At 35.3% G+C, this 25,012-nt stretch overlaps 1 protein-coding gene and 1 long non-coding RNA gene across 3 annotated transcripts; both read right to left on the reverse strand.

Moving 5' to 3' along the window:
• Positions 1 to 8,271: 8,271 nt before the first annotated feature.
• Positions 8,272 to 9,419, reverse strand: LOC145125263 (cyclin-U2-1-like). Its single transcript, XM_079060749.1, has 2 exons — positions 8,835 to 9,419; positions 8,272 to 8,739 (listed from the first exon to the last, which is right to left on the reverse strand). The coding sequence occupies exons 1-2, from the start codon at positions 9,242 to 9,244 to the stop codon at positions 8,475 to 8,477; spliced, it is 675 nt and encodes a 224-aa protein (XP_078916875.1). The 5' UTR covers positions 9,245 to 9,419; the 3' UTR covers positions 8,272 to 8,474.
• A 4,188-nt stretch (positions 9,420 to 13,607) lies between these two features.
• On the reverse strand, positions 13,608 to 15,796 carry LOC145123426 (uncharacterized). Of its 2 annotated transcripts, XR_013715141.1 has the most exons (4): positions 15,509 to 15,796; positions 14,495 to 14,618; positions 14,048 to 14,110; positions 13,608 to 13,748 (listed from the first exon to the last, which is right to left on the reverse strand). It is a non-coding gene; the product is annotated as an uncharacterized LOC145123426 (long non-coding RNA). The 2 variants fall into 2 exon arrangements; XR_013715140.1 differs by lacking the exon at positions 15,509 to 15,796 and having other exon boundaries at positions 14,495 to 14,923.
• Between the last annotated feature and the right edge of the window lie 9,216 nt (positions 15,797 to 25,012).

The raw sequence follows: 25,012 nt of genomic DNA on the forward strand, positions 1-25,012 counted from the left end.
TGCTCCCGAGCCCACAACATAAGTCTGAATTTCCCTCCCAGCCCTCAGATTATGTCTAGATTGCTCCTGAGTTTGTTGGCTTCTACACCAAGCAGTATCACCTCAACCCAACCGCACTATGTCGACATATGCAACAGATAAACATATAACCAACAAATACAGGTACAGATATAGATCCAACAATCTAATGGAGCACTATATCATAGAACCATCCTATATACTAGGTTACATAACACAACCTAGTGGGATGGCATTGGTGTCTTCGACCCACGAGTACAGTGCGAAAATCAGATCTCAAGGCTCAAAAGATAACTGAACTAATCACTACTCCAAACACCGATTCTATAGGTTGTCTATACAAAAAACAAAGACCAAGTCTCAATCCACTACTCAATGTACCCCAAATGACCCAAAGTCAAACTTGGTAAAAGTCAACAGTCAAAAGTCAACACCCAACTAGATTACGCCATGTGTAACAGCTGTACACCCTTCGTAGAGCCTAAGGTGGCAAAAACGGGGAAATATGGGGCTACACGCTACATATCCTAAGTTACGTCATGTGTAACTACACTGATGCCAGAACTTCCCATTAAGTGCTTAATACAGAAAGACACCATGCCTAACTCTCATATCTAGTTCTAATAAATGTCCTAAGAGATAAAGTCCTAAACTTTATGCATTTTCATGGCTTACAAAGGCTTAAAGACAAGCCCTAATATCATGACAACTTCTACGTACCAAGAACTCATGCATGGATGGTTGGAAGTGGCCAAGATCCCATTTTTATGACTTAACAACCACAAACATGCATGGAAAAGCAATCTACAAGGTCTAGAATAGCTCATACTCAAAACGACCAGAGCAATGGGACCAAAAATGGCATAAACTTTAACAACCTAGCTAGATCTAACAAAGGAAGCATAAATGTACAAACTTTATACCTTCTGGAGATGAATGAGAGCCAAAAGGTCCTTGATCCACAAGATTGAGCCTGCAAATCTCCAACAATGGTGTCTTCCTTCTATAAAGTGCACCAAAACAACACATAAGGACCTTAATATCACTCAAGGGCATTAGGGTTTCGAGAGGTTTACAACAAGGGGCGGAGGTTGATGATAAGAAATCCCTCAAGGGGTTAAAGACCTTAGATATGGATCACAACCCTAAAAATTAGGGTTTGACAACCAATCAGCTACGCCCAGCCTAACCAGCTCTACACCCAACATAGATCATGTATGTCTTGTGTCCACCAATTCTCCTACATACTGCGTAGGAGGCTATCCTACACTGCTCGTAGGACGAAAACACCCAAATTGTAAGACTTTTAAAATTAAAGATATATGAAGCATACCTACAAGGACCAGGTGTTACAATTACGGTCCACTATCCTGAAATTAGAAACATTCTAAAACTGGATGTTACATACTAACCAGTGTACGATCACTGATCAATACATCTCCTTCTGTGGTAATATGAAACCATAGAACTCAGGAGGAAGATGAACTATATTGGACCTACGAAGGGGAGGTAGGGATATATCAATTTGATCAACAGGTTTCTCTACCTTAGGTTGAGTGCTAGTTCCAACTAAAGGTTCTTCTTCAATTGAATCTTTAATATCTTTAAGATCAATTCAGTTCGTATTCGCTTCTTTGTATATAATATCCCTCTAAAGGAAGAATCCCTTTCGAGAAACGAACATCTTGTTTTCAGAAGCCTTGTAAAACAATTATCTAAAGCACTTTTATGGTTAACCAATGAACTAACACTTCTCTGATATGGGTTTGAGATTATCGTTGGACTCACGACGAACATAAGCCTCACCTCCCTAGACTTTTATATGTGCTAGAGAATGACATGTCCTACTCCACATTTCAGAGGGTGGTTTAGCAACTTTCTTAGTTGGTATGAGGTTTAAGATGTGGGCGTTTGTCTCTAATGAATACCCCCAAAAGGTTATTGGAAATGCAGCTTGACTCATCATATATCGAACCATATCTAATAGCATTCAATTTTTTCTATCAGCAACACCATTGAGTTATGGTGTTTTGGGAGGAGACAATTGTGAAACTATTCCATAATTATTAAGATAATCATAGGATTCAAGACTTAAATATTCTCCCCCTATCGGATCGAAGCATCTTGATATTTCTGCCTAGTTGATTCTCTACTTTGTTTTGAAATTCTTTGAACACTTCAAATGTTTCTGACTTATTCTAGATTATATAGATATATCCATATCTACTAAAATCATCAATGAAAGTCATGAAGTATCTTTCACCATGTCTTGTGGCGGATCTGAATGGTCCACAAACATCCATGTTGATGAGGTCCAACAAATCCTTGCCTCTTCCATAGTGACTTGTGAATGGCACCTTTATCATCTTGCCAAGTAAGCAAGATTTTCATACATCATCTGACTTTAGGTCAAATGATTCCAAGATCCCATCCGATTAGAGCTTGGTGATGTGTTTCTTGTTTATATGCCTTAGATGATAATGCCATATATAAAATTTATTCAATTCACTTTTGGAAGAACCAACGTTTAATATTAGATTATCAAACTTACTTACACAAACAAGATTCTCATTACTACCATTGCAAGGACTAGCTATGAAAATAAAAGAACCATTCTTATAAACCAAAATGTCACCATTTCATCAAAAGAAAATTGACAACCATCCTTATTCAATACATGAAAAGAAATAATATTTCATGCCATATCAGGTGAAAAGCAACAATTTAATAAACTAAGATGAACATCACCACCAAGCACGAGCTCGTAAACCACGATCCTTGTAACAGCTGCAGTGTGCCTACTTCTTATGATCAGATTGAGCTTCCCATGCTTCAACTTCCTTGTAATGATCGAGGTTCAGGTAATTACTCTTTTTCCCCTGGAATGAATTTTTCTTTGCAAAAATGCTCCCTACGTACGCTTAGCGTACTGGGGGAAAGTTGGTCGTGGGTGTGCACCACGTACACGGTGCGTACCAAGCAATACGTGGGGCGTACGTGGCTCAGGACTAAAACCATAATTTTAGGGCAAGGTTCCAATTTAAACACTTTTATGTTGCTTGGACCTTACCCTAGTCGCCTTTATAGTCTATTATCGTCCCAAATCCCCAGATTTGCGTAAGAGTGTATCCTTGAGCTTAAAAGTGTTTTGGTGGCCATTTCTAGTGAGTTTTCAAGAAGGAGAAGGTGGTGATCAAGCCTTGGATGTTATTGAGATTCTAGATCCTGCATCTAGTCCATCTTGAGGAACTTCTGGAGGTAAAACTTCTAGACGTTGCCATCTATTTTGTTAGTCTGAGTTAGGGTTTGTTATGAAGTCCATTTTTGGTTCATGGATCCCCTCTTGCGAGTTTAGCAACTCCAGAGGTTAGAAATATTGGATCTAAGCTCCTTGGGGCATGTTTAATGCATAAAAATGACATCTTGAAGGTTGTATTGACACCATGCATGAGTTTAAGGTCTTAAAAGTGCTCTTAATGGCAAAAATGAAGTATTGGGATCCCATGTGACATGCAAGGGCATAAAGTTGCCAATTTTATGCCCTAGGACTTCTTAATAGACTCAGATCTGGATTTAGACGTTGAGATCTCAAGTATTCAGAACTTAATGGACTTTTATACATGAGCAGTCGTACGTTGGGCATACTATGTTGTACGCTGCACGTACAACCCTTAGCCCAGTACGCTAAGCGTACAGAAGAGGTATGTTGGACGTACGCTCTCAGGGTGCTTTGGGCGTTGGCGGACTTCGGACCTTTGGTCCCTTATGGATTTGGGCCTGGACTTGCTGGTGTTTGGGCCTGAAGTTATCTTTGGGCCAATGTTGGTATGTTTAGGCCTATTGGGCATTATGGCCCAATATAGAATTGGACATTGATGCTAGGCCCATTAGTGAAGGAATGACCTTTGGTCCATTATGGAGGGTCTTGGGCTTAGAAATCTGGGCCCTTTGATTAGGTTGAGTTATAATCCTAATTAGGGTATTTGTATATTTTTTCAGTGTGAGACTTTAGCTGGTAGTTAAGCAGTGATTGTTTTCAGCAGACTGAGGTGATTCTTCTCACTATACCAATGGGTCGAAGGCACCAATGCCGACCCATTACTTGATATGAGATTTTAATAATTGAATATGCAATAGTTTTGTGATTTGATATGTATTGACTTATGTGAAGACCATGGAGGGAGCCCATGACACTTGGTAAGACAATGAGGGGGAGCCCATAGCCCTTGGATATAAGACCATGGGGGTAGCCCATGGCATTCCAGATGAATACCATGTAGGGAGTCCATGGCAAATCTATGTATATATGTGCATGGAGTTATGTGGTTATGTGTTTTGTGTATGTTGGGAAACTCAGCAAGCGTGTGCTTATAGTTTTGTAGGGTGTTTTCAGGTACTTCTAGTTCTAAGGGCAAGGGCCCGGCTTGATGGCGCAGTGTACACTCTCCAGTATTTCTGCACTAGTTGTTTTGGATACTCTGATATTTTGAGCAATGTGTTTATGTAATGGAATTTTGGAAAAATAAATATGAATGAGATTTCTAATTATTAAATGAAAATTTTTATCTGAATTTGTGGGCTGTTACATTCCTACTTTGCTTTAGTCCTTATATATCATAGCAAATATGAGTACCATATGTTGTATCAAGAACCCAAAAATTAGAAGTGGATGTGTTATGGAGTTCAATTATAAATATACCTGAGGTACCAACCACTTTGACTTTGCCTTTCTTCAGATTCTCTGGGTATTTAAGGCAACTACTTTTCTAATGTCGCTTATTCTGGAAGTAGAAGCACACAACCTCATTTGGATCAGTCATATGAACTATTTCAGTTTGGACCTTTCTCTTATAGATTTGGTCAGACTATCCAACCCTACCCTTTCCATTTCCTTTGGGATGAGAAACCCTTTTCCTTTTAGCAGTACCATGATCAATGGCCAAGATAGGAGCAGTAGGGTTTGAGATAGGAGGTTTCATCATGCTTGCTTCAGCAGTCTTAAGCATGCTACGCACCTCCATCAAGGTCTTATCACGATTGTTCATATTGTGGTTCATAATGAACTGTTGATATGAACTACAAATTGAGTTTAAAACCATGTCAATGGTCAACTCCTTTGGTAGCTTGACACCTAGATTCCCTAATCTTTCTTTGTATCTTTTAGACGTGTGCACATACGGAAGCTCCCTCTTGTTTCTTAAATGCCATGAGGGATTTAACAATCTCAAATCGTTCTTGCCTTGCTTTCTCTTGAAACATTTCCTTAAGTTGCTGGTTCATGTCATAGGCACCCCGGTTTTCAAATCTCTTTTGGAGCTAAGAGGCAATGGCAGCCAACATGAGGTAAACCACTTTGGTCGGTTAATTATAGTGTTTGTTGTATGCAACAACTTCTTCTTCAGTAACATCCTTTGAAAGTTTGGCAACATCATTGTCGAGAACATACTCTTTTTTCTCATACCACAATGTAAACATCCAGGTACGGAACCAATCTAAATAGTTTGATCGAATTGCATTGACCTTTTCCCTACTCAGAACTTACAAGATCGAGAAGTTAGTGTTTTGAGTTGGTGGAGGAGGAGTAGGAAGATTATTGTTGTTCGGGATCGACATCTACAAAAGAGAGGTTCTAGTTAGTTCAATACAATAATCCTTAAAAATAATTACCCTAAATAAAAATATTTAATAAATCTAGGATCCATATTTGGCTCCATGATGTGTAAAGGGTCGCTATAAACACACCACAAAGTTATTTATTTAGGCAATACACTTTGCAAATTTCAACCACTATGAAATTCCTAGATTCTTTTAAAATTCATTGACTATCAATGACATGTTTATCTTAGATTATGCTCATCTCAAACTCTATGTCAGGTTCGTCGCGGATCATATAACAGCTGGTGAATCAACCATGCAAAAATGCATGGTCCTCGGCTCAACTTACACTTGAGATTCACGAGTTCTACATCACTCTCAAAATGAAAAGAGTCGCTAAGGAAGGTAAACTATAGATCTATTAAAAACGACCTCATTAGTAATCAAAGATACCTCTTAAAACCTCTCTTACAACATCGGAGTAGGTGAGCCTAATCATGATTAGACTGACAATGTCAATATTTAAACATGCAATGACACATGACGTAAATGTCTTATAAATATAACAGATACTATTCTAACTATTCTAACATATATATATATATATATATATATATATATATATATATATTTAAAGCTCTTTAAATTTGATTGTCAATTATTAATTCTAATTAAATTTCTAGGAGACAATATTATCAATCAATGTTTGATTAATATTGATGTTCATAAAATATAACTATAAACAATATTAATTTCAAATATTCTAATTTAAATCACTATTTAAATAATACCAAATTAATATAAGAATAAATATTGAAATTTAAAATCTCTTATTTAAATGATATTTATCCAAAATAAAATCCAGATTTAAAACATTTTAAATAAAGTGGTTATCCATATTTGAAAAACCTTTAAGTTATAAATTAAAACGAAACACAAAAAACCTAGATCCCGACGGGTCGCGCCCCATGCAACTATTGGTTTTATAATTTTTGATTTTTTTATTCCAATTATAAACAAGTATTATCAAATCATATGGATTTAAGAGTACAAGTAACCATGAACTAAGGCTATGATACCACTATTAGGTTTTCTAAGCATCTAAACACATGATCATGACTGTAGAAACAAAACAATATCGTATGTGTTCATGCAACCTAAGGATCTAAGTTTCATGTTATTACTACTACCCTGTGAAAACATAAAGAAGGAAGAACAACATACCTATTTTGCAGTTAGTGACCTTCGAGCTTGATATCTTGTACGTGCGACCTTGTTTGCATGTAAGGATCCAAGCCAAAATCCCTCTCATGGTTCACAGTCAATGAACTCAAAAGAGCATAATACGATTAACTAAGAGGAGAGTCAAATTCACAAACCCTAGGAGGGAGATGAATTTGTCCACTATAGAGGGATGTGAGAGTTGGCGAATTTGTCAAGAGAATGTTCAAGGAATGATGAGATCCCTAGAGCCTTATTTATAGTTTAGGACCCTTCCATAGATTTGTCTCTCATCCTATGTGGGATAGGACGCAAATTCGAAATTCACCTCTCATCTCATGTGAGATGAGGTGATTTTCATCTAGCCTTAATTTCCTAAGGGTTTTGGAATATTCCAGTCAACCAACTATTAAGTAATTAACATTCAACCATTTTAATTAAATAAGCTTTTTAATTAATTTCTAAAATGTTTTCCAATTAGTTTCTAATTAATTATTAAACCATAATAATTAATAAACTAATTTATTCTACTCAATTTGAGTTTTAAGGGCAACCCAAAAGGACTGTGCTATTATTAGAAATATCACAAATAGTTAATGACATTGGACACTCTTTTCAACACTTTTGACATTGGACACTCTTTTCAACACTTTTGTCCCGAACAAATATGACCTCATGCAACCCCATTGTCACACCTATTGACACAAGCGCTAAACTTAGTGCCAATTCCGGTCGACTTTTCACCGACTCTCTTATTGTAGCTTGGTCGGTGTGTTTTAATACCTTATGTCTACAAGACTCGACATTAAGTATCTTGGTCAAAAAGTTTGTCTATTTATGTATGTGCCAGATGAGCCACATTTCCAGTTTCTAACACATAATTTTTTATATGTTAAAGGGACATTAAACTACATCTTACATCTCACGCTAGCTCCTCCCACAAGCATAATGTTGAAACTAACACTGACTAAGGAGTGTGCCTAAATTATCAATGATCCACATTCAAATATTGTATTTTAATCGGATGCAATATTAAAAGATAAATTGGCATATCTTGAGCTGACATTGTGTTGAATATCGACTATTACAATTGTCATTGTCAAACTAGTTAAGTGTGAAATTTCCTTCTTGAGCATTATATTCCCATACACAAGGCAATACTATTCTATCTTGACAATGTCTTGTTTGTATAGTTATCTCAAAACCCAATCCATCATCAATGTAAAAAGTATATGAAATTTGACATTCATTTTGTTCAAGAAAATGTAAAATTTTGTACAATTTGGGTTCTGATGTTTCCTACTCAAATTACCGTGAAATTTGAGCTATATACTTATCATTGTTATATAATTAGTTTTTTAGCCGATAAATTTAATTTACTCTTAAGCTAGTTCTAATTCCACATTAACCTCACTCTCGAAGAGTGGGAGCAATATGTGATCCCAAAAATATAGGGAATGTTGTTCACCCTTTGTATATTATCAATATTGAAATCACAAGATTGATTTCCAATAAGAACATCAATTTTGTAGTATTTCTCAAGTAAATTCTATTTCAAGCAAAATAAATACCAAATCTTTGTTCCTTTATACATATATAATATACTACCAAAATATTGTAAACATTTAAAAAAATGTAATTTACAAAGTAATTCGTGCGATTCGATTAAATCCTCTCTCTTCTATTTGTCGAGATTTAATCTCTTCCGCGCATCGTAATGTCTTTTCAATATGGTAACCACCTCCGATGCTTACTTCTCTCTCCAAATGGCAACAATAGCTTTCGAAAACACTCACATTTACATGCATTTTGAAGTTCATCAAGAATAAAAAATCAAGCTCGAGACTGTTCATTTCTTTTGTTGTTATCCCACCAACTCTTGCAAAATATGAGTTTCTGTAGTTCCTGCAATCATTGATATAGGAGAATGAGTGTGAGAACAATCGCCAATTAATTTTGTATTAAACATGGAGTTTTTGTAATTTAGAACCAAAACTTACATGTCTTCAACATATTTAGAAGCCACCATTATAGTTGTAATGAGAAGCCTGTGGACATTCCGGCCAGTTATCCTAAACTCTGGATGTGATCGGCAGAACCTATCAATATACACATATGCCACGACATACACCGAAGGTCCGACTTTGGTGTACCGGAAAATCCTCTCAAGATAGGACTGTATCGTCATGTCCGGTGTCTCATGGCAATCAAAAACCCTTGTTTTGGAACCAGTCTTTGTGATGGTGACACTGGCACCCATGCCTGCACACTTTCTACCGATTCTTTCATTTCTAACCAAAGTTCTGTCAATTAAAGAAGCAAGAACTGAGATGACCAGAGGGGTGTTAGAGTCGTTTTGGTATGAGTATGAATACACATCGTTTCTAAGCTTTCTTGGAGATATGGCCATGGTTGATCAGAAATCCTTGTGTAATTTGAAGAAAGAAGGGATTTTAATTGGAAGGAGATTTATGGAGGTTTATATGCATATACGAGTTATATATAGAGAGACGGTTGGTAGAGAGAAAGCAAAGGGGGTAAGAACTTGACAAATGGAAGGTGGAAGGAAGGAGAGATTATAAATTGTGTGCCTTCTGATTGTAACAATGAAGTACAGACACACCAGCTATTAATCTCATTATTTTAGTGATCAAAGTAATAGGCCCTCACTTTAAAACATTTACTTCTAGATACCTAATTTGTCTTTTTATGATGTGGTTTAATTATAGTTTGACAAATTTACATAAATGGTCCAGGTCTTCAAAAAATCATTACTTCAGTCTCTAAATTTTCTCTTGATGTGAATGGTCCTTGCCTGTGGACAATATTGGGGGTTTAATTTTGTATTGAACTTTGCAGTTTTATTATTGTTTTTAAATTTGTATGTCAAGAGTCATTTGAGGAAAAAGAAGACGAAGTCCTCACTAGAGTACGTCGGCCATGGTTTCAATCTCAAATCTATTTTGGTGTTGTAATCATGGAAATGAATCTTATTTGTTGAAAAAAAAACTCTATATTTGAAATGGAATTGGGTTTTCAATTCATGTTGTATGGCATGTTTTCTTAGCTCCCATATCATGGTCCATATCCAAGTTGACCTTATGCATCAGTTGATTCACTTCTCAACGTTTGTTCCTGCTCCCATATGTTATCACTACTGTGGTTAGAATGGGTGGTCAAACTTGTGACCAATATGTTGGATCTGATGTCCTTCCTTCCTTCCACTTTGTTTATGCACATTGAAATTCCCCACATCTATACCTGTTTTATCGTTTAATGGAATCCATTGGTTGTGGCCATTTCAGACTTTGCTCATTAAAGGTTGCTTGAACTGCTCCTTGTCTTTGGTGTTGTCAATAATACTATTGGGAGATGATTTGTACACAACAGTCTTTGGTGTTGTCAATAATACTATTGGGAGATGATTTGTACACAACAAAATTGTTGCTCGTATTATTATTATTTTTTTGTTAGATATGTGTACAAAATTAACAATTTCTCAATTCTTCTTCATTATTGCTGGGGTTTAAGTGTATGGGAGTATGAGAGTATGGGGTATGGTGGGCCAAGTATTTTAATATTTATATAAATTAAAAATAAATAAAAGAAAAAAAAAAGAGATTAAAAAAAGGTAGAACAGACATTTTATATAGTTCATAGATTATATTAACTAGCTGTCTACCAGCGCCAAGCGCCGGGTGCGGTTTTTTTTTTTCAGAAATTACTTCGTATATAGGATTAGTGTTTTTGCACAAATAGTTTACTGCACAAAAAATTATCAATAAGAGTTATAATAGTAGAAACGAAATCAGAAAGAATTAAAAATGAAACGTTGAGATTCTTTAAAAATGATATGAACACATGATTGGCTGATCATTATGTATGTGACTTTAGTTGTAAAATTATAAACAATAAAACAGAATATGCAATGCATTCAAAATCCAAAGGAGTGCGATCTGACCATTGTATAAGGTATGTATACTTACTTTTTTGTCAAGGGTTCATTTTTTTTCTACTATAAGACTGATTTTGATTCTTTAATGAAACTTATAAAATCAGGCATGTTTCTTTTATAAAAATTATTTGTTTTTTTATGGAAAAGGAAACAAAATGTTTTTTTGTTATAAAACTTAAAAAAAAATTTATCAGTTTTTTATTAAAATGTGTTTATGTTATAAATTTATAAATATGATTTTGTTATAAAATTCAATAAATATGTTTTTGCTATAAAAAAAAGAATTTCTAAACATTATATTAAATGTTAACATATTTTATTGGAGCTGTGATGCATTTGAGAAAGGAATATCATAATGCTTAAAATTGAGAAGAAGCAAGAAAAAATTTTAATTATGGCAAATGCATATCTATGAAGAATCAAAAAATGAAAATGAAATCAAAGAAAGTGCTTATGCTTATCAAGATGAACAAAATGGAATTTCAGTTATAACAACGAATGGCATTGCTATACCCGATATACTTTTAATAGTAATAAAACAGAAGTGGAATGCTATAATAAATGACTTGGTAGAATTACATTGTTATTTATTGCACTTTTAACATGAACATCCATTATCACCAGGTTGCCATATCTCAAAGATTTTACTTTGTAAACTGTTTAGCACTTAATCAATTGAATAAGCCCGATATTAAGTGAGTCATGTTGCCATGATCCCCTTAAACAATCTTGAAATATTCAACCAAATTGTGACTACTAAATGAAGAACGAAATGAAAGTCACATAATATTTTGAAAAAGATTGTCAACAAAAACGTCAAATGTATAATCAAAGAACTAAAGGAAAAAATAGCAGCTTACTTTCTTTTATTTGTTTATTAAACCATGTTACTTTAATTTCTTTCTATTACAATGCCTTAAGAAAAAAAATAGAAATAAAATGTTGCAATATAAAGAAATGGAAGTAGGATGCTATAAATAACACACAATTAAATGAAAGTAGGGGGCTATATCTTGAATTTAGTTAGAACTAATAGCTCAACTTAATTGTGTCATTGCTAAAATGTTGTTGCATGTACGCAAACTTGTTGTGACATTCTGCTTTTAGGTTTTCTGCAAATAAAAAAGGATGAAATTTAGAAAAATAATAGTAAAATAAAATAATGAGTGCATAAAGGCATTAATGACATAGAGCATGTGATCAGAAACATAACAACCAATTAGCTTTAAAAGGAAATCCATTACCATCAAGAAATAATAAAAGAAATCACAGCAAACATTGTCAGATGCCGATCCAACAAACCAAAAATGGCAGACATAAGAATTTCACTACATACTTCGTATGAACTTTGCTATGTAGTTCTTTGAGAAAGATAAAAGTACATTACTACATTTGACACAAAAAAGGCTAAATGCAAGATTGGAAAGTGAACAATGGTGAACATCATTATATTGCAATTTATTTGTTTTCTTTATTTATAACATATATTTTAACAGAAATGTTTTTTGGATAAATAAAAAATATTTGTAATGAACAAAACATGTTTAGCATATTTATACATATTGAGGCTACTTGATAACTCTTTGAACTTTATTCACTTTAAATTATAAAATATTATGTCACACTCACCAAACATGTGTTTTTTATTTTAACAAATTATGAATTTCCCCATTTATATAAACTAAACCATAAACATGATCTTTCTATTAAGAAAAGATCACAAAAAACGTTGCATAAATAAAACAACACAAGGTGACTATGACACTTTAAAAAGTTTGAATTAGAAAAAAAAGATTCATCGTGAAAAAATAAGGAATCTTACTTGTTAACTTAACTAAGAAAGGATTGCAACTGGACTAAAGGAGCCATCAAGAACTCATTTGCGACACCTGTGTCAACATTGTTCACAAACAAAATAGTTTTGATCAATAGTTAAAAGACAATCCCCTGTTTATTCCCTTTCTTAATCAAATAAGCAATGTAAACAAAGAACAAACAACCATGAATATTAAAACTAAAGCTAAGTAGGCTCTTCAAATAAATGAAACTTGAAAGAGATGCATGTAGCCCAGGCGCCATCTGTGATATGAGGTGCATTTACCAAGGATAACATTAGTACAGAAATATGCTCATGGATCTTTTCTTTTTATGTAAACCTACTTATATCCTGTGTGCTTCAATAAATAGAACCAAGGCAACATGAACCCTAATAAAAAGAACCTTAAGCAACTATTAACGTATTTTTTTTGGTTTCACCACAAATCAATAGCAACATAAAAGGGCTTGTAAAAGGGAAAAAATATACTTCTAACTCCAAAATACTCGGAGAGAGCGGGTTACCTGGACAGATAGATAAAAATCATAGATAGTTAGATTAGTCAATTTGTTCATTGATCAACATATTGAAGGGGACAGAAATTAGAGCAACATATGATAAGTCCGAAAGGGAGAAAGACTGATAGAAAGAGAGAAAGATAGTAGAATCCAATACACAGACGACGGAGATTCTTCACAGTTCACATTTCCAATAGATAAATGCTTGTATAGGACTCACAATTCACAATTGTAAGGTGACAATGGATATTGTTTCCTCATTTTTTCTTCCTCACATGTCGCCTTCACATGGACCTGACAGAAGTTGGCAGCAAAACAACATTGAGGCAATATACAAAAATATATCAGCGTGAAAAATATAGAACATGTTATCAGTTAAATGAAAAAAGAAAATACAGAGCATGAATACTAACACATATAATTGTTATGTCTCGTCTTCTTTAAAGACTATGGAAAACCAATTGTCACAAAATTCAATGCTTTCAGGAGTATGTGTTTAGTCTAAATAAAACACCAAATCACCATGTGGAAGTTGACTGTAACGCACTTGTTAAGAAATAATCTGAGCCGTTCCTTGTAGATTTGTTGTTGTTTATCCCTTTGATGAATTGCTCAGACAAACAAACTGTATGCAACCAGAAAAAACATTAGGAATTATTTTTTTAAGGATTTAATGAACATATGCCACCAAATACTACACACACAAACATGCAACTACACACAATTTAAAGATTGTTATAACCTGCAAAAATAGCCCCAAAGGTAGAAAGTGTTTCTTTTTAAAAAGAGATCATCCATATGATAATAAAGAACTACAAAGTTTATTCATTACTCATTAGTGAGTGAAGCAAGTGTGTCACTATTTCCAGTTTTCAGCAACAAAAGAAAGCATGTCAAGACCCGCAAATAGAAAGAATACCCTACCACCACTGGAGAGATTCTTGGTTGTCTCGGAACCGTTGGTCTACAAGAAGTCATTTTCATCGCCTAAAAGAACATCCCAAGCTTGGTTTCATCAAAATCGTTCAAGTGCTAAAACAATTGAAACAAATACTTGAAAGTGTACTGCTATTTCTTGCATTTAAGCCAAACCTTAAACTTTCCATTTGCATACAGCCACTTACACCATACACACCAGCCTAAATTCATTTCTTTCTACAATAATTTTAATCTTCAATCCCTGTACTTTAAAATTTATTTATTCTTAGATAGATACACACCATGCCACACCACACATACACACATAGATTTATGATTATGAAAATCAGAACACAACCACACACACACACAAACATTAAATTATGATTTTGAAAATCAAAACTGAATTATGATTTTGAAAATCAGAACGTATAAGTATAGTATGTGTAAAACCTGCTATATTCGTAATGGCATTTGACAAAGCATGAGCTAATGAAACGTCCTTTCAAACACCAGACAAATCCTCTCCTAAAAGCAATTTTTTGGAACTTTTCCTTCACCGTATCTAAATCTGAAACTGCAACTCAATTATCACCCAATTTAATCAATCAATCCAAAAAAAATTGCAGGTTTCGGGCACAACAAAATCATTAAATCATGAAATCAGAATAAAACTCTGTAAAAAGCGGCTATTATCGTATTACCTAAAAATTTGTTGTCATTGTTTGTGGTGCCTTCATCACCTGCTCCGAGATTCATATTTTGTTCATCCTCAGTGAACGGAACCATTTTAAAAATTCAAGTAGTGAGGTTCATACAATAAAAATGAATACAAACCGGTTAACAAATCTTTTACTTTTTTCCTATGTAAATTCGATTAAAAATAAGGATTTGGGAATGATTCTCCAAATAAAGAATATGATTCTGAAGAGACGACAATGGAGATGGCATACTATGAACTCACCTTATCTTGACAAATCATTGGGGATAAATTTAACCTCACGATGGCTAGGGTTAGAGAGAGAGAGAGAGAGAGAGAGAGAGAGAGAGAGAGAGTGGGTTTTTGAGGAAGGAGACGAGCAACGATGATAGATGAGTATACACACAGCTCGAGGTATGGGGTCCACAAAATTGATCAATCGATTAAAATCAAACTAGTTAGAATATTTACCTCTTGGTTTGAGATCGATTTCTTTTAAACCTTTTGAAACTATTATTCGTGAAATAGATTCCTCTTGCTTCTTGATCAATTGCTCGATACACATGTGTTCGTCAGTTGTATACAGATAAATGCAGAGAAGGTCGAAGGCAGCCACAAACAAATACATATAAAATTAGACTTAGAGTTCATAAAAGTGATTTGCTCGTTCTTCCCATGTTTCAACAAAAAAAAATAAAAAAAACCCACAAATCAAGAAATCCAAATGGTTAAACAAAAGATAGGGTCGATAATCATTATGTTCTTACCTACATTTGGGCGGATAAACAGAGAGGGTCGAGAACTGTACTTGAGAAATGATCATAACTTTGTGGATCAGAAAGTTGAAGAAAAATGTTGAAAAATAACAATGCACCTCATAGCTCTATGAATCAAATCAGAGCCCCTTCACCTCACAGCATGATCGACGATGCTAGAAAAGAGAAGGAGGCAAAATATTATCCGACACCACTCCCTTCTTTTCTCTTATACCTAGCATACCTTCAAATCAACTCTAACAGATGATGGTGAACCTCAAATAAACAGATGAAAACAAATAAACACACACAAAGACAGGGGAAAAAAGAACGAAGAAACATACATACAGTAATGGTAGAAGCTAGGATTTTGAAGAGATTATGTCGATGGTGGACCCTCAAATGTGCGATGGTGGCGTTGATGGTGTCGATAAGAAATTCACTTTAGGGTTAGGGTTTTCGGTGTGCGATGGTGGCAGCGAGATAGAGTTAGGGTCTCTCATCTCGACATAAGGTAGAAGCGGGCGGCAGATGCCAGTGAAGGAAACGACAACGTCAAGAGGTTGGTGGTAACCGAGGCTACAAGAGATTGAAGAGAGTAAGGAGGGAAACGGAAGAGATCTGGGAGAAATGACGGCTGATGGGAAGATATTAGGGTTTTCCAACATACAGAGGGAGAAGTTAAGACCGTGATGATAAGCGTGTGTATACGCTTACACTTAATAGGATTGTACATGGTGTTATAAGAGTTATACCTCTTAATTTTCAAACAATAGGCAATATGTTTAATAATATAGTAAAGATGTGAAAGTGTTTATATTTTACAAAATGATTATGAATCTTGTAACAATATTAATTAATCGTTAATTACGAAGTCCATATCATAAAGAAGATCATGATTTTTTTTTAAGAAATTATCATTTACGATTATATTAATGTGAAAGTGTTTATATTTTACAAAATGATTATGTCATTTCACAAAACAATAATATTATCTTTTTTGCAACAAAAGGAAATATATACGAGGTTTTTTAGCATCATTTTGTTTGTAAAAGTAATTTTCCAATTTTGCGGTTGACGTCTTACAAACTAGATTATGAAATTTCGAAAGATAGTCAATTTGTTACATGAGATCACACATTTTAGTTATTTTCGTTATATCCAAGTTTATACTTTACAGAATAACAAGCTTGTTTAAAATTAATATTTTATACATTGGCCTTTTTAGCCTACTAATAGGCTTTCTTTAAAGTAAATATTATATATTGTTTTTAATTTACAATTTTGTACTATAAATGTTCCTATTTTTATTATTTTTTCGAACAGCAAGAAGAAAAGTTTTATTATGGCCACAATTAGAGAAAAGCTAGATTACAAAGTTCTAATGCATTCAATATAAATGCGTTTATTAAATTATACTTTTAATTTAAATCTTATATTTGCATAAAAGAAATAAGTACTATAGAAAATAAATTACTTTAACAAAGTTTTTTCGGTTATCAAATACTCTTTAAACATAGAAAAATAATTGAACATGATGGATCAGAAATTAATGCTATTAAAAGTCACTTTAACATAAAGACTTTTTTAAATGCAAGGATCATAAGAAAATAGCACATAGTTCCCTTTTGGCTTTTGATATATTGCATCACAATTAATCAATTTTAATATGGGCGTGTTCGGCAAAAATTAGCTGGTAGCGGGTAGCTTGTAGCGGGTAGCATGTAGCTTGTAGCTTGTAGCGTTTTGTTAAACGCTACATGAAGTAGCTTTTGGATTTGGAGCGTTTTGTTTAAACTAAACGCTAGAAGCTTGTAGTGTCAAACAAGACTTTCTGTTCGAAACGGAGCGTTTTGTCAAACGCTAGAAGCTAGAAGCTCTCAAACGTGTAACATTTTTTTACGTTTTTTCTTTTAGTTTTTAGCATTTTTTTACGAAACTTATATATATTTATAATACATTATCCACTATAAATATATATCATGATATACTTTTACATATGAACCAATTTTGGTAACATTACAGTTATGTTATATCCAGTTATATATTCTAATTATAATATACGATAAATATATCAGCTACTTGTATATTTTCGGAAGAAAATACAACTAATACATCCGCTACCTTTAAGACATAATGACATAATAAAATACGATTGATTTAAACGACTACCACAAATCATGTTAAATAAAGCCTTTGGTTTTCATCCAACAAAATAGTTAGATAGAAGATTTAGGGTCCAACCAAAATATAAAGTGTTTAACTTTACAATTGACAAATTTCATTTGTTTTACAAAGGATAAGTTGCTCAAAGTTGCAATGTTCTTTTTCATTTCATCAATGTAGATAATCTTTTGTATAATTGACAATTAAATTGCATTTCTTATACAAATTGCTTGTCGTGAATTACGGTTAAAAAAAAAGCTCTTTTACTTTTCCCAAAGTTTTAAACACTCTCTAGAGCTCCTTTGGTTTACCCAAAAAAATTTCAAAGACTCTCATGGTCCAACAAAAAACAAGGAAAGAAAATTCACCATTAATACCGTTTTCATTGCAAAAACTCCAAAAGCATGCAGAGCTTTAAGTTTAGATTGAAGATCAAGTGTGCATGATGGACATGTGGCGGAGCTACTATGTAGCCCGGGGTAGCCCGGATTACCCCTCAAATTTTCTCGTCAAATGTAAATTTAGTGATTTTTTTTCGAATATCTAACATCATTTGCAATGATGTCTTTATCTGGCAAAAATACAATAAAATTGTAGTATCCCAAATTTTAAACAAAATTTATCGTTATAAAAATCAAACAAACATTTCAAATCCATTCATAAGAAAATAAGTAACCATGTGTTTTTAGTTTGATAAACCATATACAGATTATTGTTTCAAAATATAGTAAAAACAAAGTGCCGAATCTCCATAAATATAAATCTCCGCAGATTCGATGGAATCAAGTTGTGCCATTTCCTTTGCTGTCAGAACAACCTGAAACATTTTAAAGTTAAACAGTGTCACAACTAGCAATTTTGGCTAGAAAATTTTGTCCTCAGGTAAGTAAGTATTATTGTGAGACTTTTGCTAACACTTCTAAGTGTACAATATGAGTTCCTAAGGAGCCATAAAGTGTTAGAATGCAAATCTCTCCAAGTATAGTGAATCTCTCCCAAATCTCTCTCAGTATGTGAAATCTCTCCCAAATCTCTCTAAGTATGCGAAATCTCTCCAAGAATAGTGAATCTCTCCCAAATCTCTCTAAGAATAGTGAATCTCTCCCAAATCTCCCTAAGTGTGCGAAATCTCTCCAAGAATAGTGAATCTCTCCCAAATCTCTCTAAGAATAGTGAATCTCTCCCAAATCTCTCCAAGAATAGCGAATCTCTCCCAAATCTCTCCAAGTATGCAAAATCTCTCCAAGTATAGTGAATCTCTCTCAAATCTCTCCAAGAATAGTGAATCTCTCCCAAATCTCTCCAAGCATGTGAAATCTCTCCCAAATCTCTCCAAGTATGTGAAATCTCTCCCACATCTCTCCACGTATCTCAAATCTCTCTCAAATCTCCCTAAGTACCTTCCTTAGGCGAAAACAACTCAAAACCGGAAGAGGAAACCCCAAAAGGACCCTTTTGGTCCGGAACCTCTTGGTCCGGTACCTCTTGGTCCGGAACCCTCTTGGTCCGGACTCCTCTTGGTCCTGAACCTCTTGGCCGGAATCCTCTTGGTCCGGACTCCTCTTAGTCCGGAACCCTCTTAGTCCGGAATGCCTCCTAAGGAACCAAAAGGACTCACCACTTCGGAAGCCTCTCATCCGGACCACCCATTCCGGAATCTCGCAGCTCCGGAAGCCTCTTGCCTCGCCTTGCCTCGCTTCGGAAACCGCTGGCCGGACCAGACCGCTGATTCGCGCCTGACTCCGGATCCGAGAAGAACACTCCGGAAATGTGAGACACTTCGGACCGCACCTGTTGACTCCGAAATTTGCTTAATGGCTCCAGAATTCCTCTAAGTGCTTCGGACTCGCAGGAACCAACCCCCACTCCGCATTTTCACTATTTTGGGACTTTTTCATCATTTTAAGGCATTTTGACGCAGGAAATTACACCAAACTCGTATTTTTCCTATCCTAAACCTCATAAACCCCTATTTTATGCTAAAATTAATTATTTTAAGAATATTCTTTATAAAAATAAATGGTTGAGATTTAGGAAAACCTTATCCTAAATCAAGAAAAGGACAAGGAAGTTGACTTTGTGATTTGATGAAGTTCTCATTTTCCATGCAAATCACAGTATTCCATGCTTTACCCACCAAATATCCATGCATGGACCACCAGATACCCATGCACCAAAGATTCCTCCCATTTCCTTATACTCCAAAGCAACGATAGTGAGGGAGTTTAGACTCCACTTTCTCTCTCACTTTTCTCATTTCCTCTCAAAACTCATCTCCAAGCAAGAACAAGAACTTGCTGAAAACAAAATTCTAAACTTCTCCCTAGAGTTGTAAGGTAAATTCCTCCACTCATCTAATATTTTATAATATTTCAAGATGAATCCATATTATTTTATTCATAATAATATGTGAAAAATCACCTTTAGGATAACTTTCTCCCAAGGAAGTTCCTCATCTCAGCAAGAGTTTAAGCTTGAGATCTTCACTCCATAACTCCAAACAGCTCCTCAACCAACTCAAGGTGAGCTTCATACCCCACCTTTTCAATATTTTAATGTTTTTGGGGGAGGGTACAAGTCAAATCTTGCCTAAATACTTGAAGAATTGCTTATATACGTATGATTGTATGTGTGTGTGAAATATTATTAAATTAATATTTTAGTAATATACTCACGAGATTTCTCAATTTCATAAAGAACAGAGGATACTTTGTGCAAAAGAGCCTCCCAACTATTGAGTGTGTCCAACTTAACCCCTTATCTATTCTTTCATGTCTAAAGATAAAAGTTGTAAAAAGGAACCTTACTAAGTGGACACCATTTCTAGTGATTTTCGAAAATAGAAACTTTGTGACTATTTTGCAAACTATCAGGGAGTATTTTATAAATATTCAACATAAAAGGTTGCGTCAAGAAAATATACAAATAGAGTCTTTATGACAGAAAAATTTGCATGTCATAAGCTGCTGTCATAAAACCTCCAAGAACATAAGTAATGTTATATATGTCATAAAACAGAAAATGCGTGTCATAACCGGCAGTTATAAATTTATATAAATTATAACTTGACACTTTTTCTCTCCTGACTAAAATGTCTTATTTTTTTTCAATAAACGAAAATGAACAAACACGAGCACCTAGTTAACGAGCACAATCAACGATATGGAACGAGAACGATACTTCTATTCAATGAGTACGAATTTCATTATTTATCTAACAAATAAAGGATCTCTAACTATTGCTCAAAAGGTTGTTAATATTCTAGTCAGACAAATCTCAAAAGTACCTAAATATAAAAAATATTAATGTACGTCTAAGTCCTGTAAGGAGTTATAGCCAGAGTCTCCTGGAGGGAGAGCGGGAATTTGTGTATAGATCTATACGGGGTTGACACCCCGCACCTTCGCTGTTCACTACAGCTAGACAGGCCAGTCTAGGGTGACAAATGACTTTTTCCAAACGGAGGGCGCCTGAGAAACGCCAAAACAGGCACTTCGTCAGATTAGTATGGTTACAACGACTCACTAGAATATGTTATATTAACTGGAAATTTATGTAAGGAAAACCTCATAAATAAACTTTGGCACATTGTGTTGACTGTCCTACACGTGATAGGTGATGGTCTGCATTTGTTGTGTTGACTGTCCTTCTTCTTCGCGTAGAATGTCCACAATAACCATGTTGATTCTTTCTCCTACAAGTATAGAGTCGTAATACTGCTATTTTTTACAAATTAAAAAGCGTAGGACTCTATGGAAAACGTTTGTAAACGATTTTGATAACGATAAACTAACCCACACATATACATAGTTGGAAACTAGAACTTACGATTATTTTATAGCAGAAAATATAGGATTTTCTTGGGAAAACGATTTTTCTACGATTTCGATAACGATAAACTAGAAAGCACACACTCAATTTTACTCGATAAGAGGAACAAGATTTTCAACCATATTTCCTTTTTGAAAATAAGGGATTTTCTTGAAAAGATTGATTGTTACTATTCAAACGAACTATTCTCGGAGACATCTCGCTTTTACAAATCACACTACTTTTCAAAATCACTCATTATAAGGATGAACAAAAGTAATGTCATGCATACACATATTCATGATTTTCAAGGCAAGACTTCAAACGATTTCATAGAAAATATCGGATTTTCTGAAAGTACAACAAGAACGATTCTAAACAAGTGTAAACGATTTTATACACAAAACTGCTTATGAACTCACCAACTTTTTAGTTGACGCTTTTCAAAACGACTTGTATTCTCAGGTATCTAGTAAGCAGGTAACAAGGGACACGGATGCAAGACTTTTAGCTGTAGCTTGGATTTTTCTGCTTATGTCTCTTTTGTGTAATTCGAAGAACAAATACAATATGTAAACAATGTAAGTTTGTTATCTCAATGTATGATGTTTGGATTGCTCCGTTTCATTTATATTCAATTGTTATGATACTGCACAATGAAGTCACCCGCCTCCGGACGTTTCCGCCGTCTGGTCCGGGGGTGTGACAGATTGGTATCAGAGCATTGTTTATAGTGAACTGGTATATCTAGCCATACAAGATATACAACTATAAATACAATGGGACTAAAACACACTCTGCCTGAAAGTATCCTTTAAAAAGATGAGTATTTTATGAAAGTATACATATCTACTAACACAATATCATAACGAGAAGAAACCGAAAGTAACTAAAGGTTGAACACTACAGTCAAACCTGGGCAGTTATGTAATCATATCTGGGATCAATATAGTCTGATCAACTATATTTATTTGAGATATGACCAACATGTGCTTGGGAGTGATGGTGGTGTTGCAACAAACCTAAAACCTACCAACTATGAGTACAAGAGAATACTAGAATCCAACATCAAGTTTAAAATACTATAGGAGTATTTTAGGACACTATGAACCCCTCCCACACCTAAACTTTCCCCGTATATCTCGTACCTCGATTCTCGCACAAACAAGTAATTGAAATTCCTCTCCAAGACTTCTACTACCCTGTCCCGGTAAATTACAGATGGGGCAAGGAGAGACCAGAAGAAGTCCATGAGGAAAAATCCAGAAGTGAATCCTAAGGAACACCAAGGGATAAATCGTGAAAGGGAGAATTCCGATTAAGAACCCAGCAAGGATAAAAGCGCCAAGGAAACCCTTGATAAGCTTTGCCCAATTGATAGTAGATCAGAGACCCTTTCACCTTTCTTTTCGCGGATACATAAACACCCGATATAGGTACTCCTGGAATAGACATACCTAGAAACAAAACGATACCCACACAAACACAAGTTGACAAATTGGCTCCTATCCCATTTAGGGCGTATCTCCACAAAAGACAACCCGATCCACAATCGACGTGCACCGAACTCTGATAGCCAACGCTCTCACGAATCAGACATCCGTTTTTAATCACAAGTAACCCAAAGTGACTCCCGGTTTCCAACCCCTTGTCATGGAGTAATGGAGACCATAAAAAAAGCCCGATATATGGGAATGTAAATCCGATCCCCCAACAAGTAACCAGAACACCATTCCAAATGCCTTGCGAAACCCACAAGTAGGACCAGAAAACTATGTAGACCATGTGCACTCTTTAAAAGAGCAAATGGTCATTTGGAGACCACAACTCATAGCAATCAAGGTGAGGACAGCCTTAGCAGCATAAGGAACACAAAAAGGGCACCCTTAATACAAGTGAAATGGCCAAGCACTTTGTGCGCCAAACGAGAATCACCATACTACTCGCCTTAGGTCCATAATCCCCTTAATCACAACCAGTAGTAGTAAATCAAGAGGAGTACATCCTCCAAGAATCCATACAACTGAATCTGTTAACTATAGTGCTAGCTATGTGCTATTTTGACGGACTTTACATCAAACAATGCATGTTTCCACTCAACACCATAATTGCATCATGGGGATGTAGGTTGACACAATTAACACCAGTATGTTAAGATTATACGAGTAAACTTATTTGAAACTAACTGCGAGTACTTACGAGCTTACCTTTTGTGTGCAACAGAGTCATGTCTTCTCGTAAAGAAAACCAGTACCCCGACTATGCACCGGTCCTACGAATAGACTCTGCCACTTTTCAAGCCACTGTAACAGCCGCTGTGGCAGCCGCCATGGCATACTTCGATGCCAACAACACAAACGAAGTTGGAAGCAGTGTCAGTAATTTCAACCATAACAACAACCAAGGAAACCAACGAAGGAAAACTCACAAATGCACTCAAAAACCTAAATCTAAGAACAAGAAACGAAAGATCGGAAACGAAAAAGAAGGAAGTTCAACTCAGAGGCTTACTAAAAGGCAACAAGCGGGATCAGTCCCTACCCCTACCAACCCTACTCCTCCCACATTGATACAACCATACCTTGGGAACCATCCACCCTGCAACAAGTGCAAATACCATCATTGGGGAGCGTGTCGTAAATTTCGTTGCAGAAGATGCAACAAGATGGGACAGACCTCCCGCTACTGTAGGGCCCCGGCCCCATACATCACTCCAACCCGCAACCCAGAAGTAAGTTCAGTTTGCCACAAGTGCGGTGCAACAGGACATCTCAAGAGAGATTGTCCAACGGAGATGACTAACGGAGGAGTCGACGACTAGACAGGAGTTGATGACAAGGAACCCTGCCACAGTTTTTGGTACGTTCCACGATAAACTTAAGCATCGAATTATCACCAAAAAGTTTTTGTTAATTAAAAACATAATCCAAAAACTATTGTCTCGTTAGAGCAAATCCTGTAAATTACGGGAAGCTAGGAATCCTTACGAATGGACCATGATGGTCCCATATAAACGTTAGTATCGTATATAGTTAGGATTCCATAAACTAAGCGCGTGCGATCCCGCATCACTTTCCTGTCCCTAGTCTGAATGTTGATTGGGATAGAACCCCACAGTCAGTTACCTTTTAAAATCCTAAGTATGTGCGGTTAGGTCACATCCATCTATAGTGGAAAAACCTAACAGGAGTCAGATTACGAATTCTCTTTACTTATAACAGCGCCTTTGTGTCGCTAGAACACCTAACAAGCATAAACGAGATAGATCCAATGGTAACAACGAAAACGAAACTAGCAACGACAAGAACACAAACATTGGAACACCTAATAAACAGAAATAAGATAGACCCAAATGGTAACAACGGAAACAAAACTAGCAACGATAAGAACATGAACATAGAACACCCTGTCATTCCTAGCAACCAGTGCACCTCGAATCGACGTAACAACAAGAAGTCCAATGCCATCAATTGTCACGGACAGACTTGATCCTCACCTTACAAACCTCGAGCTCTGCCAATAGACTTTTTTCCTACTCCA

The sequence above is a fragment of the Lactuca virosa genome, chromosome 7 (assembly GCF_052849685.1).
Source record: "Lactuca virosa cultivar CGN04683 chromosome 7, Lactuca_virosa_CGN04683_v6, whole genome shotgun sequence".
In the NCBI taxonomy this organism is placed as follows: Eukaryota; Viridiplantae; Streptophyta; class Magnoliopsida; order Asterales; family Asteraceae; genus Lactuca; species Lactuca virosa.